This window comes from Lepisosteus oculatus, chromosome 9 (genome assembly GCF_040954835.1).
Source record: "Lepisosteus oculatus isolate fLepOcu1 chromosome 9, fLepOcu1.hap2, whole genome shotgun sequence".
Classification (NCBI taxonomy): Eukaryota; Metazoa; Chordata; class Actinopteri; order Semionotiformes; family Lepisosteidae; genus Lepisosteus; species Lepisosteus oculatus.
This window is the reverse complement of record NC_090704.1, coordinates 3731508-3749098: the sequence shown is the minus strand read 5'-3', so window position 1 is coordinate 3749098 and position 17591 is coordinate 3731508. Positions and strand designations below refer to the sequence as shown.

Genomic DNA, 17591 nt, shown 5'->3' with positions numbered 1-17591 from the left:
AGAGAATGTTTTGGAAGCAATATTTAGGCTTTAAATAACAGAAATGTCACCACTTGATATGTTGAGTAAGACCACATTCACTTCTCCTCCAGAATTGTTTGTGTTCGTAAGAAGTCGGCTTCAAGCCAGATAGTCACGAAACAATACAGCAGGGTGACTCTTTGGGGAAATGGTTGGTTTATGATATGTCTGTCATGAGGTTTTTTTTGCTGACGTGCCAGACAAGACCCGTTTGCCAAATGAATATGATCGCTTCTTAAACCTAATGAGCACTCAGTGCCAAGCCTCACTTACAGTACATTGTTTTTGACTGTGGTAGTGTCGAGGTGAGAGGAAAACTTCTGGAAAGAGTATTTTTACTGCCATTTTGTGTCTGCTTTACAAAGAAACGCCAACAAGGGGACACGGGTGAAAACTACACAGACGTGCACAACTGGGAATTGAAGTCCGATATTTACGCATGGAAGCGTGGAGCAAGTTCCCCGCCATGTTGATGAAGCAGATACTCTGATGGGTTTAGCTACCGACTAACAAACGAATGGTCTGGATTGCTCAATCTCGCTGGTTAGCTTCTCTTGTTCTCTTAATTTGTTCTTAATACAGGCAAGGTATTCCTCGTACAGCGCAGCGTCATGTCGCCACTGACATGAACGCAAGGTGCTTTAAATGTGAAGATCGGTCGGGAAATGCATCACACAATTACAGAAAATCGTGTGCGCACAGGAAACTAATCCCGTAATTGTAGGAAATATGATCAATTTTGACGATGTGTACGAAGAGGAACTCGCCGAGTATTGGCATACGATGCAGGTCAAACACCACCTTAGGTCCCTCTTAAGATCACAATGAGGCTTCTGTAATTCCAAAACTTTTCCCAGTCAAGCGAGTTCCTTGTTTTATTGCACCATAAACGAGGGAAAAAAAAATAGAAAAGCTGGGAGGTCTTCAATAAAGAATATAGAAAAGGCGCAGTTCTGAGATTCCTTTATTTCTGCAAAGACCTTTTACAAGAAGATAGGCTCAGATGAATCACGTCGAAATTCCGTTTCAGAGGAACATCGTTGCGTGCGTGATTTTTTTTTTCAGGCACCTGCACCCTCGAAAGCAACACTAGAAGGGTTTTTGCAGCCCGGTAGCCGGCAAGGACAGGCGACCAGCAGAAAGAGCCCGTCGGGGGAGAAACAGAGACTCTTGGAGCGAGCGAGTGAGGAGCAGGGGCACCAGGTCTCTCGTCCTGTAACCAGCGTGCTGGCGGGGGGGCAGGGGGGTTTCGGACAGACAGGAAAAGCCATGTGTGTGGGTTGGAACAGCTGAAGCCTGGCTCTGGATTGCCTGGAATGCGGTAGATGGAGAGAGAAACGAGACTTTTATGGAAACTGGCTGCGGAGCCGTCACTTCACTCACACGGCGCTGCGCGCAACCCGAGTGAGCTACACGCGTCTCCTGTCTGCCACAATTTCGGATTACAGCTCGGCGTCGGTTTTTTTACCGGTTGATCCTTTCTTCCAGGGGGAAATTCTTATGTCAGAAAGCTGCTGAATAGATCGTCCTAAAAAAAAAAGGTAACTAAGCACCTTGATGTTTTTTTTTTTGGGGTAGGAAAAAAAAGATAAATTGGTATGAAAATGACACTTCTCTAGAATCTACGATGCCAGTCTGCTTACCTAACTTAATTTGTGGGGGGGGATTCAGTTACTCTCTGGCCACAAAAATATCGCTTCGTTTTCTAAGGTCAGGATATTGGTTGTAAAATGGATTTTTGAAACGTCGGAACAAGAAAAGAAAGTTATGCGCTTTGTGGAATCTGACGGCATGACTGCACCGGGCATCCCTACGATGCTAAAACCAGCTCCATTAGCAGAAGACAATATCAGCACTGGGACATATACTGTATATATCGGACACGTCTAGCATTGATTTTGGTGTGATTTGCACACTTCGGCGTTCTTAATAACTAATAGGGGAAAGTCGAGTTTCATGCTTAAACTGTCAGAGAAATGTTGTTTGTTTGCGGTTGGTAATGAGACGTTGCAGCTTGAACGCGTTAAGAAAACTTTTAATGAGGAATCTACAACAGGTGAAGGTATGTAAAATACGCCACACGTGGGAGGCAAACCTTTCTTTCCACGGAACCGAAGGTATTTTCTCTGGCTTTAGGCCAGGGGAGAAGTAAGCAACAACCTCCCATCCAGCCTGCAGGACAGTTTAAGCATGTGTGTTCGTTTGGGGATGTGACCTCCGATAATGTGTATAAGATTAATATAACACCCACCGGCCCGTGTCCAGCCGGTCGGCTTGTACAGCAGCAGTTATCGTTGGTAAAATTAGACTTTCCTTTTTTGGTGCTCGGTGTGGCGATTCCAGTCGCCGGACTTTCCAGGAGATTGGGACACAAGAGTATTCCGAAGTATTACTGTCACAGGCAAAGCCACCAAAATTCAATGTTCAGAAACTTGAATTTGGTTTTCATCCAGGGCCGCTGAGTGACACAACGAAATCTGCTTTAACGATTATCTCTTGACTAGCCTAATCAGTTATGACAACGTACTGTATGTAACCTACCTTGTGACAGTTATTAACGTCCGTCTTAAAACGGAGTGAAGTCTTTACCCCCCCAAGCTTCAGTGAGTAAAATCTAATGAGCAGCAGTCTGCAAATTGTAACGCTATATATGAGCTTCTAAAACCGGCGAAATAAAATAAAAAAACGTAGAGGTGGACCCAAGAATGAAGTCAAACAAGCTCTTATAAAAAAAAAAAAAACAGCGATGAAAACCAAGGATGCCCCAGGCTGGCAGAGCTGCGAAACCTGTAGAGGTTAACTCGCGTCACAGGGGTGAAAGATGGCTGCGTGCACATCCAGGCCATGACGGGGGAGGCTCTCACAGCGGAGTCTGACAGCAGTCTGTGGGGCTGTAGTCCCCTCTCGAGGGGTTGGCATGAGACCGTGGAGGTGAGCGCCGCTGTCCTTGGGTCCCAGGTCTGATTCCAGAGCAGGGGGCACCTTCCGTGGGGAGTGTGCATGTTCGCCCCGCGTCCTGCTGTCTCCTCCATGGCTGAGGCCTAGCGGTGTGCGTCTAGCATAGGCTCTGGGCTACTGTGACCTTTACTAGTCTCTGCAGGTTTCTAACAACAGGTGGATGGAGTTTCCCCCTTTCCTCAGGGAGCAGAGTGGGGAATAGAGTTTGGGAATCACGGGATTGCCCCCAGGTGCGCTTAAACAGGTTCAATGGGGTTGAGGAAAGGCAACCTTTTGCCCTTGTCTGTCCTGCTAATGTGTTCAGCACGGTGGAAATTAGTGGCCTTCCTGATTTGGAGTGGATTATTGTCGGTGATCAGAATTACCGATTCAAATAGAAATCGGGCGAGCTGGTGTTGGGAATGTACAATTCGGCGGAAGGCGAACGGCTCAGTAGCAGTTCCTCCGAGATCGGTAAGCGCACAGCGAGCCCTGCCCATACTGTTGAGGCTGACATCACTGTGCTTGCTGCCGAGACGTCGGCTCCTAAACTGGAGCGATGACCGGTTGTTGTCAGTACACCTGCTCTGCACACTGAGCTGTGACTCATCAGCGCGCAGGACAAAGCTCTGTGGACCGAGTTTCACAAATAGCACGCCAGACGTGACGTCCACCCTGACGTCTCAGCACTGTCCACTGAGCAACACCCGGTTCGCACTCATCGTAACCTGGACGTCACGCCTGCTTCCGCCAGAAAAATTAGTCACACTCAGTCCTGGTTTCTCAGGCAAGATTGCACTTTAAAACCCATGCCGCACAGCACTTTGCAAAATAAAATCAACTACTGTAATTGCATTTGGTGCTTCTGAAATCCTCTTACCTCTTTTTTTTCATGTTTGTCAGAGGGATTCCACTACATTTTAATCCAGAGAATTTTAATGCTTTTTTAGTGTATTTATGACTGAAGCAAACATTAAGCCGTTTTGGAACATTTTTTAAAACTGCTTTGTATGATTTTTTGCTGATGTGTAGCTGCGTATTTACTGCATGAGGAAATGACATCATAACACTGGCATAATCAGATCACATGGGCTCTTTTCTTTTTTTTTTTTACTCTTTTCTTCCCATCTGCAAGTTAGCATGTTGTACCGGCTGTGGAGTTAACCAATTATTTCAGCAGGCATAGCTGGGCATAGTACCTCATTGGAAAAGGTGTAATCTATGTATATTTTGTCCTCTGTTCAAGATATACAGATGTGTAAGGAGTGATAATTACCTGTAGATACTGTGATAATTACATAGTGTAATTACTGTACATACCTTGTGCAGAAGTGTTTTTTTTATCTGAATAACTGTTCTTTTATTGTTTTTCTGTTCCACATCAAACATTGAAATCCATTTTATCTCAAAGTGTTATATTTGTTTATAAAAGTGCCAAATTATTTCTGATTAGCACAGCTGTTACACAGGAGGCACAGGACTGTAACTGGTGGCTGGTTTATAGAAACAAGACAGAGGAGTGTGGCCCTTCAGCCTGGCACATGTCACAGATCTATGCACGTCTCAATTGAGAAGGTATTGCTGGAATCTCTTGTACTCAACAGGGCCATTGATAAGAGCAGACGCAGGGTGTTTGGAGTTCATAGTCATTTTCTTGTCAAAAGTATCCAGCCCATTTCTAAAAGGCTTCATGAAAACTAACCTTGGAGACAAGTGCTGAATGAAGTCTTATGTTTGACAGCAGGCTTAATTTTAATTTAATAAGTTAACCAAGTTTCTCTTAATGCCACTGGGAGAGCAGCCGAGATCCATGTCTGCAGCTCCTACTATGGAGGTAATTTTTAAGTGGAAATTATGCATATCCTATTTGTTTGTCCTCAGAACAGGAAATGCGCGTTTTTCCAAACACATGCCTCTTTGGTGAAAGCTCATAACACAGTCGTTGTTCTAGAATGGATTCATTCTCTTAATAAAAAACAATTAGATTTCATGGGCTGTTACACTACTGTACAGAAAGAAATCCCTTTTACCCATTAGGATATTAATTCAAGCCACAACCGCATCCTGTTCATGTGTTGTTATTGTGTGATCTGGCGTTGAACCCATGGGGAGTGACAAGCCCGTTGCAAGGTAGTGTTTCTATTGCTCAAACAGCTCACTCCTCTTCCTGCTCAGGTGCCTTTTGAAGACCAGTGTGCAGACAGTGTCCAGTGCCCAGTCTAAGCATCAGAAACACAGCCATGACTGATGTGGCACAGAAGACAGAGGTGAGTGGTCCTGGAAATTGCTGGACAGTTCACTTGGTCCGGTGTTGCTGGACAGCACACATACAAAAAAAATCAGCTCAGCTTGTCTGATGTGATTTGTAAATGGTTAGGGCATTACTAAATGAGACTTACCTGTAGTAGTTTTAAATAGGATATATGCAGAAATGATGACAAAGTCACAGCAAGGACAGGATTGCTGAGCTAGGAAAAGAAAATGGTGCTTGTCCAAGATTTTTACTTCTCTAAATTAACTCTGACGTTTTTTTTTAAAAAAAGCTTTCCATCTGACTGGAGACTTTCTTAGCTTCCAGGAATCCGGTTTCTCTCGTGTGTGGGGCTTCATACGCAGAGTGACAATGGAAAGATCACATATCCAGGAAAAAAAGCTCAATAGTGCATGTTTTTATTAGAATGGTAATGAATCGTTCAGTGCTTCTGAGTGGTCCTTTAGAATTAAATTTGGGATTACAGTAAAAAAAAAGAATTTCAACATGTAGCCGAAACTAAAATGCTGTCGAAAGATACAGTAGATGAGAAGAATAGATACAGAACTGCAAGTGTCTCTCAGTAGGTCACCGAAAATTATTTCTCTTTCAATCATAATAGTTTTAAAGACTGTGCCATCAGTCTGAAAACTGGAGCATTTTATTAAAATCCCAAGGTTTACAGTTTACCCACACATTCTGTCCCTTTCCCCACCTCTTCAGGGGAAGATCCTAACACATTCCTTTTATAAAACATTCTGAAATCTTGCTTTTCTGATTATCTGCTCCCACCTACCAAAGCAGGGGCATTTCTTTGAAAAATAAACAGCTGTGGCTGGCGCTCATGAGGTGCCTTTCAGAATAAGTCCCTCATGCCTTCCGAGTGGTGATTAAAAACAGTAAAAGCCTTTAGATTGGCAGCTAAAGAATTGTATTTTCCTCAGGAGCGTCACTTCAGAAACGGTACAGTGTTAATGTTACAGTGCAGTTGTATTATACTGGAGAGGGTTTCATCACCGTCTGAGGAGTGTGTCATAGACGTGTACACTGGGGGCTGCAGAGGTAGCGGATCTGAAGGCTCTCTGTTCTGGATGTGGACCGTGCCTCCGTGCCAGTTTTCCTCGACTGGTGGGAGTGGAGACTGCCACAGCAACCTGCCCAAAATCACCGCGGCACCCCCTTTTCAACCCTTTCCTGTCCCCTTTCCCCTCTCCTCCCCGTCTCTCCAAAGATCCTTCTTTCTTCCTCCAAACCCGTCGCGAAATGCTACGTGCCCAGGCTTGGGAAGGGGGATGTTAAGAATAAGTTTGAAGCGATGCAGAAGGCCAGGGAGGAGCGGAGCCAGAGGAGAAGTCAGGAGGAGCACCAGAGGAGGAGGGAGCAGTACATTAGAGAGAAAGAGCGGAACCGCAGAAAACAGCAGGTCCGCACGGATAACCCAATTAATCACGCCTTGCATGGCCTGGGCTGAACACTGTTAGGGGTGACCTTCAGTTGTGTGCTCACCTTTCAGCATGGCAGGCACCCAAAAATAGAATGCAGAAACAACAAAGACCCCCCTCCCCCCCCACTCCCCGGGTAGATAATTGTTTTGTGAGCACTCATGGTGCTCAAAATAATTCCAGGATCCTTTTTGTCTGTGCTCGCATAGTTAAATCATGACGCCAAGGTGAGGCGCAGCAAAACGTTGAGTACGTTCAGAGGTTTGCATTCTGTAAAGGTGGATGTGAAACACGGTTGCTCATAAGGTGAGGCGTAGAGCAAGTAGGTTTGAACAGGGAGCACGCGTTGGCTGCAAGGGAACAAGTACGATCTAATTCCACGTTGAAAAGCAGAAGAAACAAAGTTTCCCCCTTCAACTTTTCAGCGTGAAATTCACCTGTACTTAACTTGTTGCAAAATACACGGGAACTGACTCTGGAAAAATAAAGTTGCTGCAAGTAAAGAAAAAAAAATGTTAAAGAACTATAATTTTGTACCAGACATCTGTCTGATGATGCATAAGAATCTACACTGCTTATCAGAAATAGTAAAGATCAGATCTGTTCCCTGATGCAGAGGAAAATAAATCAAGAATCTCTTGTAATCCTTCCAGAAATATTAGACTCCAGTCTAGACTAGAGTCCCAGTATTTCTCCTTTTTTTTCAGCTGTGTACTAGTCTGATCCTCTCTCCCTCCCTCGTGTGACGAAGTGGCCTAATCCGATCCCGCACGGCCTTCCGTGTCTGTGTGCTCTGCCGAGATTAAGCCGCATGGATTGTGCAAATTGGCATGGGCCCTGAAAGAGCGAACGTGTGCGGACGGTGATCCTGGATTAAGCTCTTAACCTCAGACACTCTTGCTCTGATCTGTGACAGATGAAAGAACTCCTTGCTTCTGATGAAGAAGAAGACACAAAGCCAGCAAAACCAGAAAAATCCTACGTACCAAAAATCACAGGTAAGAAGGAAAATACAGAGGTGGAACGCTAGAAGAACTCTTTCAAATGCACTGACATCAAAGACTGTTATTAGTGCTAGAAGCAGTATTAGCAGCGGTTGTAATGGTGTTAGCGATAGAATCAGTGGTTTTCAAAGCAGTAGTAACGAGCAGTTTTTTTGAAGCACATTGGCAAACCCTTCGACGGAGGGTCACAGATTCAGGGAGGGAGATCTCGTTTCCAGTCCAGCGGTCCGAGCCCTGCCACTGTCTGTGCAGGGAGTGTGAAGGGCAAGTTTGCAGAGATGGAGAAGCAGAGGCAGGAGGCAGAGAGGAAAAGGACGGTGGAGGAGAGGCAGCGCAGACTCACGCAGGACACCCTGGAGAAGTCCAAAATTCAGCGCGAGCTGGCCAAGAAGGCGGAGGAGGTGAGTCTTGGGCGGGGGCGGCGGCGGGTCTGCTTGTCCCCAACGAGAACAGTGGAAAATGTCAACCAAGATGCAGCCCGTCTCTGAAAGTGTTGTAATTTGCAGCCAGAAGTATCAGTATTGCTTGCAAGCTCTCTCAGTTACCCCATGGCCAGTGTATTTAAATCATTCTTCACTGTCTGTTCCTATTAGTTACAAAGTGATGGGGCTGGCACAGCAGGTATCCTGATTTCCTAAATGCAGTGAGCAAGATTTTTAATAATAATAATAATAATAATAATAATAATAATACTTACAGAAATATAGTGCTTTTCTGGACACTCCACTCCACTCAAAGCGTTTTACAGTGGTGTATCCCACTACCTCCACCAAAGTGTAGGCCCCAACTAGATGATGTGCCGGCAGCCAGAGTGCACCAGTAGTCTCACCACACACCGGCTCTCAGTGGGGAGAATGAAGAGATGAAGCCAGTTCAGAGATGGGGATTATTAGGAGGCCGTGACATTTGGCCAGGACGCCGGGGTAACACCCCTCCTCTTTTCTAGAAACACCCTGGGATTTTAAATGACTTCGGTCTTACGTCTTATCCAAGGGACGGGACACTTGGACAACATGCACATTAGCTCAGGAAAAATGTTCTGTGAAGACTACATGGTAAATCTTTCTGTGCACAGTGAAAGAGCAGCAGCAGTACTCATTCAGCATGCTGCAAGGCACACATTCCCAATGTCATCAGTCACTGTATGAGCACAAGCCCAAAACTTTGGGAATGTCTGAAAGAACAGTGATGGTTTACATCAGACTTCACTGAATTCATGCCTTTGATGGAGCTGCACCCCAGTTCACAGCCCAGTTTCTCTGGCACTCTATCCAGCGTTCATACAACCTACCTTAGCCGTAGATTCATTATACTCCTTTTCTTTAACAAGAAAAAAGACCCTGACCTTTTTTCTTTGTTTTATAAAGTGCTTTCTTTCTCCTTATATAGTATGCATCTTAATTGATTTATTAAACCACCACATAATGAACGTAGCTAAAAAACCCAAGCATCATTCAGTCTCCTGGTTGCTCCCTCTCTGTATGCAGGTATTGCTAGTAGAAAGTACGGTGATTATTTTATTATGAATGTACTGTGGCCCAGTCTATGTTTCATACCGCTGTGATGTCAAAGTGATTGAATGATGATTCCCTGAATTAGATTAAAATCATAAACTAGTATATTGGGCATCACAGTGGCACAAGGGTTAGCATCGCTACCTCCCAGAACCCCAGATCCTCCCTGGGTTCAATTCCTGGGGCTCTGTCTGCGTGGTGTCTGTGTGTTCTCCCTGCATTCACGTGGGTTTCCTCCCTGTCCAAGGACGTACTGGTAGGATAATTCTGTAAAAACAGGCCCTGGTGCGAGTGTGTGCGTCCTGTGATGGGCTGGCGTCCTGGCCAGGGTGTGTGTGTGTGTGTCTGTCTGTGTCCTGTGATGGGCTGGTGTCCTGGCCAGGGTGTGTGCGTGTGTGTGTCTGTGTGTGTCCTGTGATGGGCTGGCATCCTGGCCAGTGTGTGTGCGTGTGTGTGTCTGTGTGTGTCCTGTGATGGGCTCTGGCTCCTCCTGCAGCCCTGTATGGACAAGCAGAATAGAAAATGGATGGACGAAAACAGATTAATTAAAATATTGAAAACTCTCGGGATGTATTCACAAAATCTTCACTGCTGTTTAAAATGTGCTTCACAAATTTTTTGTACTCCCATCACTAACACTTTAAAGCACACCGTCTGCACCTGTGACCGAAACTATTCTCAAGTTAAACCTAATAAAATAAACTTTTCATTTACTAGATTGATGACTTAAATAATACTGGATGTGGCTCAGAAACCGAGGTAAATATTTTCTTAAGTCCCTTTCGAAGAGCAATTTTACGTTCCCATATGTTGTATCCCTTTGAAGCCCTTTCTAATGAGTATATGTAGCTAATTAAATCTGTTTAAAAAATCCAGTTAACTTTGTATTGGGCAAAAATTATTTTCTATTTCTCAAGTTGTTTTCGAATGTGCAGTTGCCAAATCCAGGAAAGCTTCCAGGAAACTTTAAAGGCCAAGTGCTCTAAAAAATCGATTCCCCAGTGCTGCATTAACCAGTGTTGTCTGGTTCCATCAATCGTCCCTGACACACAATCGGGAATTCTAAAATCAGTGTTGCATGGAGGGAGCTGTGAACAGCAAGCCATGAGCAGCCACAGCTGGTCCCCTCAGATCGTGTGGCTTCCAGCTGTGTCTCAGGTCATCGCCTTGATTTTGTTCAGTAATGCAAATCAGATGTTCCTATTAGAAATAGACATTGGCAGCCTCACCATTACAGAGAAATGCAGCTGACTTTCAGAACAGTCTCAATAAATATTGGTAATAAAAAACAAAATGATGCAACATCTGTCTTCCTCTGGAGTACAGTGATCAAGGAGATGAAATCGTGTTTGCGCACACCTGTGTTTTTGCGCGCACCTGTGTGTTTGCGCACACCTGTGTGTTTGCACACCCTTCTTTGATGTGATGTGCAGGAAGGCGACGACTCCCTGCTGGTGAAGGTGGTACCGGTGAAGACGTCCAAGACCCCAGGGAAAATCAAAGTCAACTTCGAGGACTTGGAGAAGACGCGGGAGGAGGAGGAGAGGAAGAGGAAAGAGGAGGAGAAGACGAAGAGATACGAGGAGCACCGGCGTTCTTTCCGCGAGGCGAAACGGCGCTCCGTGGTCCACTCGGTGAGTCGGGAGGGGGCACACCGGCGGGGTTGCGGTAGAATCGTTTCTAAGATTGGATTCGCCCCCCGTTTCCCGGAGGGGAGACCTTCAGATCGCAGCCCTGCCAGCTGCCTGCTTCTCCACCTTCTCAGCTGAGGCCTGAAGAACGTGGAGAGGTCACGTCCTGCTGGGTGAACGAGGGCACATGCAGTGAGAGTCCCCTGGCTGTGCATGCATGTCTTGAGCCAGCACACGTTCACCGTTAGTAACTGCAAAGGAAATGACAAAAGCTGCAGACCGATGGTGCCAGCGAGTACAATCTCTCCCCGTATGATCGCAAACAGAATGCAGTTTCTTCAGCTTCACATTCTTGAGTTCACAGACAGAACAGACTGCCAATTGTGGGGACATTCAAAGCTCCCCCCCATTTCCACTGGCACTGACTTTCCTTCAGCAGCTACAGCACGTGTGACTGGCAAGGTTTCATTCTTGACACCCGACGACCTCCCTTCGGGGGGAACGCGTTAAACCGCGTCTGTTCTCGATTTCTCGAGGAGGAGGACGAAGCGCAACCCAAGGAAGTGAAGGAGCAGGTCACCCCCGGCAAGCTGAAGCTGACCTTCGAGGAGCTGGAGAAGCAGAGACAGGAGCAACAAAAGAAGCAGGCAGAGGAGGAGGCCAGGAGGCGTCTGGAAGAGGAGAGGAGGGCCTTCGAGGAAGCCAGGTTGCAAATGGTAAACCAGAGGAGCTGGAGGGTGTCGGAGGATTATGGGTAAAGGAAAGGGTCCCTTCTGAGGAACAGAAATAACAAGCGAAAAAACCCCAGGTGAAAAGACAGTCCAAAGAAAAGCTTTATTAACAGCGCTGGAAGAAACCGTCTCTTGTCTGTTCGAACGCAGGCGACCAGGCTTCTGGAAAGACAGTTTTCACTGCATATATATGAACAGATTACATCATTTAACATTCTTTGAAAAGCAAAAATCATTTAGATGGCAAAAACTTTTACCCGATTTTAAATCTTGTCCGTTGTTGAGCTACCACCCTGAGGTGAGACCTTTGAGCAATGCGAGTTGCGCTTGTTCTTAAACTAGTTTTCAGACACAGTTAACAATATATTGTGTCCGACGCCTTATCTTCATTTAACATGTGGAAAGAAAACAAGACAAATCTTTGCACCAGGAACTTATGATTATGTCTGTGATTGCGTGTGAGTTTATAAGAGCAGTGTAATATTTTGCTAATGCATAGATGAATATCTGGACCTCCAGCATAAAATGGGTATCAGTGGACAGAACTGACACAATCACCCTAACGCTGAAAGTCACATCAGTTTATTTTTGTTCCCCATGAGAGTGTGGATTCACCACACCTCTGAGAACTCCAGGTAATAAAACAAGCAACAGATCATAATTAGGTTACATGTCTTCATGTTGGGAGACTATAGGTTGATCAAATTTTGAAGAAGCTTTAAATGCAAGGGACTGATAATCACACACACAAGTTGAATTCAGACTTGTGTTCTGCGGAACTACGAAAGAAGACAGCGACTGTTTTGTTCCAGGGCAGCACAGAGGAGGAAGAACAAGGTGCCCAGTCCCTGAAGGAGGATCTCCGCCCGGGGAAGTTAAAGCTAAGCTTCGAGGAGCTGGAGAGGCAGAGAGTGGAGGAGGAGAAGAGGAGGGCGGAGGAGGAGGCCAAGAGACGCATGGAAGAGGAGAAGAAGGCCTTCGCCGAAGCCAGAAAGAGCATGGTCAGTACTGGGCTGACCGCACCAACTGGGGAGTGCGTGTACAGCTCATTGCAACAGAGCAGGCTATAATTAAAATGATACTTTATTCTGGATTTAATGTCTAGAGATTTCAGTTGTATTTCCTGGTGTAAAGACTTTCCCAGTTGTTGCTGTTCTTAAACAATCTGAAAAGCAGGTGGTTGTTTGTTTGTTTGTTTGTTTGGTTTTTTTGGGTAATCCCTTTGCTGCTTTCAGCGCGATTCTGCTCCCGCCCGCAGGTGCTGGACGACTCCGACGACCCGCTGGCCTCCCTGCTCACCAAGGAGGGGGTGAAGCCGGGCAGGCTGGGCCTGGGCTTCGAGGAGCTGGAGCGCCAGCGGCGGGCGGAGGAGCAGCGCCGCGCGGAGGAGGAGGCGAGGCGGCGGCTGGAGGAGGAGAAGCGGATATTCGCCGAGGCGCGCAAGAGCTTGGTAGGACCCGCTGGGGGGGGGGGGCGTGTTTGGGTTGGGGGGGGGGTGTGAATCGCACCGCTCCGACGAGCGACAGGGAAGCGTGGACGTCGCGCTTCGTCCGGCCCGCTCGCACGGCTGCAGCGGCAGGCCCTCTCTCATCGCCATCGGCAGAAGTCACAGCCTTCGGGCTTGCAGCAGGAAGGAATCCCGGAACGAGGTCGTTCTCCGAAATTTGTGAAGGGTCCTGGCGCTCGCTCACGCCTACCCGCTTCAGATTTTAGTGCGCCTACACGCACCTATAGAGATGTGCACCACGTCCTTCTAGCATCTCACTGTATGGGACAGTGACCGCTGCCCTACCCCGTCACTATGTGTATTACTGGAAATATCTACAGTTTTATTGGGTATTTTTGACTTGTACTAATTGTACATGCTGACTAATGGCATCTGGTTTATGGCTGTGTGCTTTTACCGTTTGAGCATAGTATTTTATATTCAAATGCACCTTCATCTAAAATTATTTAAAAGCATTTTGTTTCAACAATGCGAACGGGGGATCACCTCCAGAAACTGTACTCAACCACTAATGAGACATGCTCAGATGGTAGCAATGCTTTTTCGACTGTCCCTAATTGTTTTTAAAGAGCCCAGGCCAGGATCAGGAAAATTCAGGAACTGGATATGGAGATGATGTAAGATTTTTTTTTCCTTTTTTGAAATGAAGCATTGTCAGACGATTCTGTATAGGAATGTGTTGTTAAATGTGCTATAATCTACATCAATACCATGAAATATTTTTTCCTTGATGAACAGAATACTAAAATAGCACCAAAAAAAGTAACATCAGGTTTTAACGTTTGAATCGATAGCAGAAGCATTTAAGGTAGCCTAAAAAAAAATCCAGAAGAATCTCTTTCAGGACGTTTGCTTGTTCCTGTGCTTGCATGCACGTGAAAGGCTGGCTTCTGAGCTGTGCATGTGAACAATTCAGCTATAGCTCTAGTCCATAATCTGTCAGCAGTAAAGCACAATGGTGCTCAAGACAAGAGTGTAAAATGTGTCCTTTCCTCTGGACAGGTACTCGATGATGAAGAGGGACTAATAAAAAGTGAGTCTCAGGAGGCTCTAGCACCTGGGAAACTGGACATTAACTTCGAGGAGCTGCTGAGGCAGAAGGAGGAAGCCGAAAAGAGGCGCACAGAGGAGGAACGCAGGCAAAAACTGGAACTGGAGAAGCAGGAATTTGAGCAGCTCAGACAGGAAATGGGAGAGGTTGGCATGTTATTCTACACTAAAAAAACAAAACTCAAATTCATTTAATCTATTTCCCCATACAAATGAACTCTACCTTTTATGTGAAAAGCTAGTTTTACTTTCAGAAATTGTAGAAAATTAACTTTGATCAAAATCCCCAGACAGCCTTGTGAAACCCTTCTCACTTGCACCCTCTAGCGAGCACTGCGGTAACGTTTCAACTCGTTTTAATGTTAAAACCCTGTCAAGTGTTCCAGCTGCAGCCCGGCCCAAGTCACCTGCCTCTCTTCAACAGGAGGAAATAAATGAGAGCAGTGATGTTGTCAGCGCGGAGTACGAAGAACTGTTAAAGCTGAAGAGAGCAGGCTCCATCCACGCCAAGAACTTGAAGTCGAAATTCGAAAATATAAGCCAACTGACCGAAGAGGAAATACAGAAAAAAATCGAGGAGGAGAGAGCAAGAAGAAAAGCCATCGATATTGAAATCAAAGAAAGGGAAAGTGAACGATTCCAGGAGGCAAGTACAGTCCTTCCCAAGTGATGTCTAATCTTTCAGCACACCCCTCCTGAAGTTGTTTAACATTTTACCCTTGTTGTCATACAGTAGCCATATGAGGACATACTGTTTCCATTATAGCCACCAGCTCTGAAATATCCAGTGGTGTATTTTTTCAGATCTTAGCTTGCAGTTCCTCACCTATTTCTTCACCACCTGTAGTCAAGGGGAAGTGTAGGCCGAATCTGTCCCACCAAGATTTGGGCTGCAATAGTGTTTCCCAAATGAATAAATTCCATTCAGATTTAATTGGCTCTATAAAGGCCGAGGCTCATACATGCAAAATGTTACCTTATTAATGGAGTAAATGGAGTACAAAAGAAGCATTTTCAACAATCATGCAGGAAATTCTGGGACTCAGCCCTCGCTTTTGGTTACTTACCTTTTTCTGAGGTATTGACGAGTTGTACTCAAAACAGCCAGGCCCCATCCCAGCAGCCTTGTAGATCCAGTATACAAACTATCTTAAGTCACTACACCTAAAATTATTTTTTTGACGAATCATTCTAGGAAGATGCAGAGGAGGCCAGAAGGGAGGTCTCCCAAGTTCAGGAAGCCCCATTTAAACACAAGGTGGACATGAGAGCTCGGTTCGAGCAAATGGCAAAAGCCAGAGAGGAAGAGGAGCGGAAGAGAATTGAAGAGCAGAAACTACTTAGGATGCAGTTTGAGCAGCAAGAAATCGATGCGGCCTTGCAAAAGGTGAGACGTCAATTCCCTCCCGCCATACCCCACCTACCTACCTCAACGGCTACTTAAACTTGTTTTTTTTTTAAAAAAATGTCCAGAACTCACATTTCCCATTAAAAACTTTATAAACCTTTTTTTTTTTTGCAGAAGCGGGAAGAGGAGGATGAGGAGGAAGGGAGCATCATCAATGGATCAACGTGCGAAGACGAAGAGGAACACGCGAGATCTGGGGCTCCGTGGTTCAAAAAGCCTCTGAAGAACCTGTCGGTAGTGGATGCCGAACCAGTCCGGTTCACCGTTAAAATCACCGGGGAACCGAAACCAGAAGTTACCTGGTGGTTTGAAGGAGAAATGCTACAGGACTGCGAGGACTATCAATACATAGAAAGGGGAGAAACGTACTGTTTATTCCTGCCAGAGACGTTTCCAGAAGATGAGGGAGAATACATGTGCAAAGCAGTGAACAGCAGAGGCACAGCTGCAAGCACCTGCATTCTTACCATTGAAAGTAAGCATCAGTCACCATAGCGGTCTTCTCACATCACGTCCATCAAGGAGTAGATCCCAGGACCACGGCAACACAATTTCATTCTTTTCTTACTTCACACCTCTGCTTTCTTCTCCCAGCTCTAACTTTCTCCTTTTTTTCTCTTCTAGCTGAGGACTACTGATGCCCTTGCTTTACTGGAACTTTGCCTGTCCTTCATGTCTTTTGTGTCCATCTTCATACTCCATCTTTCTTATGGTGGGGCCAAAAGAATATTAAAATCTGGGATTTGTGTCATTCCTCCATGGTTAAAAAAAATAGCACAGTTTATACCTTGCTCCTCCTCATTTAAACCCAGCTCTTCATTCAGAAAATACAGAAGTAGATTTTAAACACTTTCATTTTCAACTGTGCCAAACCAGAGAACAAAATTCTTTACATAAGTAATCTGACCGATATCATTTTTTAATCCTATAACTTAAAGTGCAATTGGATTTTCCATTATTCTTCTGATGTACAGAAATCTCAAAAGCAGTCTTGATTTTTGAATTTTAAAATGCTATTTTAAGTGTAATTCAGGCACCAGGGGAAAATGTTATTGATCACAGCCTTCAGAAACTAAACTCTTGAGCCCTGAAGATGAAGAACTGAATATGAATGAAGCCTGTGAAGAGAACCTACATTAAAAGTTTTTTTTAAACCCGTTGTAAAGTTTTTAACCTTGTTTCTTTGATCTTTATAGGAAGTTTGATTTTGTAGAACAGATACAGAAACATTGTAGCTTCTGGTTTTCATAATTTCATGATCACACTAAATGGCAAAATGTGAGAACGCTACAAAACGTAATTGCTTTGATATGAATATATTCTAAAAAGTGCACACCATCCTGTTGGTGCAAAAACCTCCAGTTTCAGCACAACCAAATTTGTGATGTTTTAAATTTAAATTAAACATTTTAAAAGTCTTACCACTCTAGTGTCATTTATTGCACAACTGACTTATTCAGGTCTTACAGTGGGGAAAAAAAACCTCCACTGCAAAAACAATTCAGACAGCAATGTGAAATTCCCAGTTATTCCTCTTACACCCCTCACACACAAGCATAATGTGGATTTCTAGAAGGCCTGGCCCAAATCTGATTTCACTTACTACAAACCTAGGTACAAAAACTCTTGGCTTTGGTTACAAGGTGCCTTAATTTGTGCTATCCATACTTAGTATTCAGATCTACCCACAATAAAACAAACCAGATACGTGCTGCACATCTGAGACTTCACACAATGTTCAACCGGAGGGGACTTTTCAATGAAGTCCAGCCTAGCTACGCTCAAAGCAACGGCATTAAATAAGTCATAAATTAAGCAAAGAACTGCTGTTTTAGAGAGGTGAAAACTTAAAAATGACTTCTGAAGGGGACTAGCAGAAAAAAAGCTCACAAACTCAAAAGGTACTGTACAGAACGTTAACACTTATGTTTCAGTTCTGTTGTACAGAGAAGAAATGCTGTACAAACAAGGAATATTCAGTAGAGGAATATACACATCCTCCAACAATGTTCTACAATGACTACAATACAAAAAAAAATAAAAGGACAATATCAGCAGAACAATGCTGTTCATGTCTTTCATACCTGGGTACAAA

At 44.9% G+C, this 17591-nt stretch overlaps 1 protein-coding gene across 11 annotated transcripts; it reads left to right on the top strand.

Moving 5' to 3' along the window:
• Window positions 1-1146: 1146 nt before the first annotated feature.
• nexn (nexilin (F actin binding protein)) lies at window positions 1147-16914 on the top strand. Of its 11 annotated transcripts, XM_069193983.1 has the most exons (17): window positions 1156-1425; window positions 1510-1562; window positions 5134-5225; window positions 6441-6632; window positions 7568-7649; window positions 7908-8056; window positions 9887-9928; window positions 10603-10803; window positions 11337-11516; window positions 12344-12532; window positions 12790-12981; window positions 13608-13655; window positions 14041-14235; window positions 14513-14734; window positions 15284-15475; window positions 15611-15971; window positions 16121-16914. In XM_069193983.1, the coding sequence occupies exons 3-17, from the start codon at window positions 5199-5201 to the stop codon at window positions 16132-16134; spliced, it is 2286 nt and encodes a 761-aa protein (XP_069050084.1). In that variant the 5' UTR covers window positions 1156-1425; window positions 1510-1562; window positions 5134-5198; the 3' UTR covers window positions 16135-16914. The 11 variants fall into 11 exon arrangements, with proteins under 11 accessions (XP_069050085.1, XP_069050089.1, XP_015210738.2 ...); XM_069193984.1 differs by having other exon boundaries at window positions 1147-1562; window positions 11340-11516; XM_069193982.1 differs by having other exon boundaries at window positions 1156-1560; window positions 5133-5225.
• The last annotated feature ends 677 nt before the right edge of the window (window positions 16915-17591 follow it).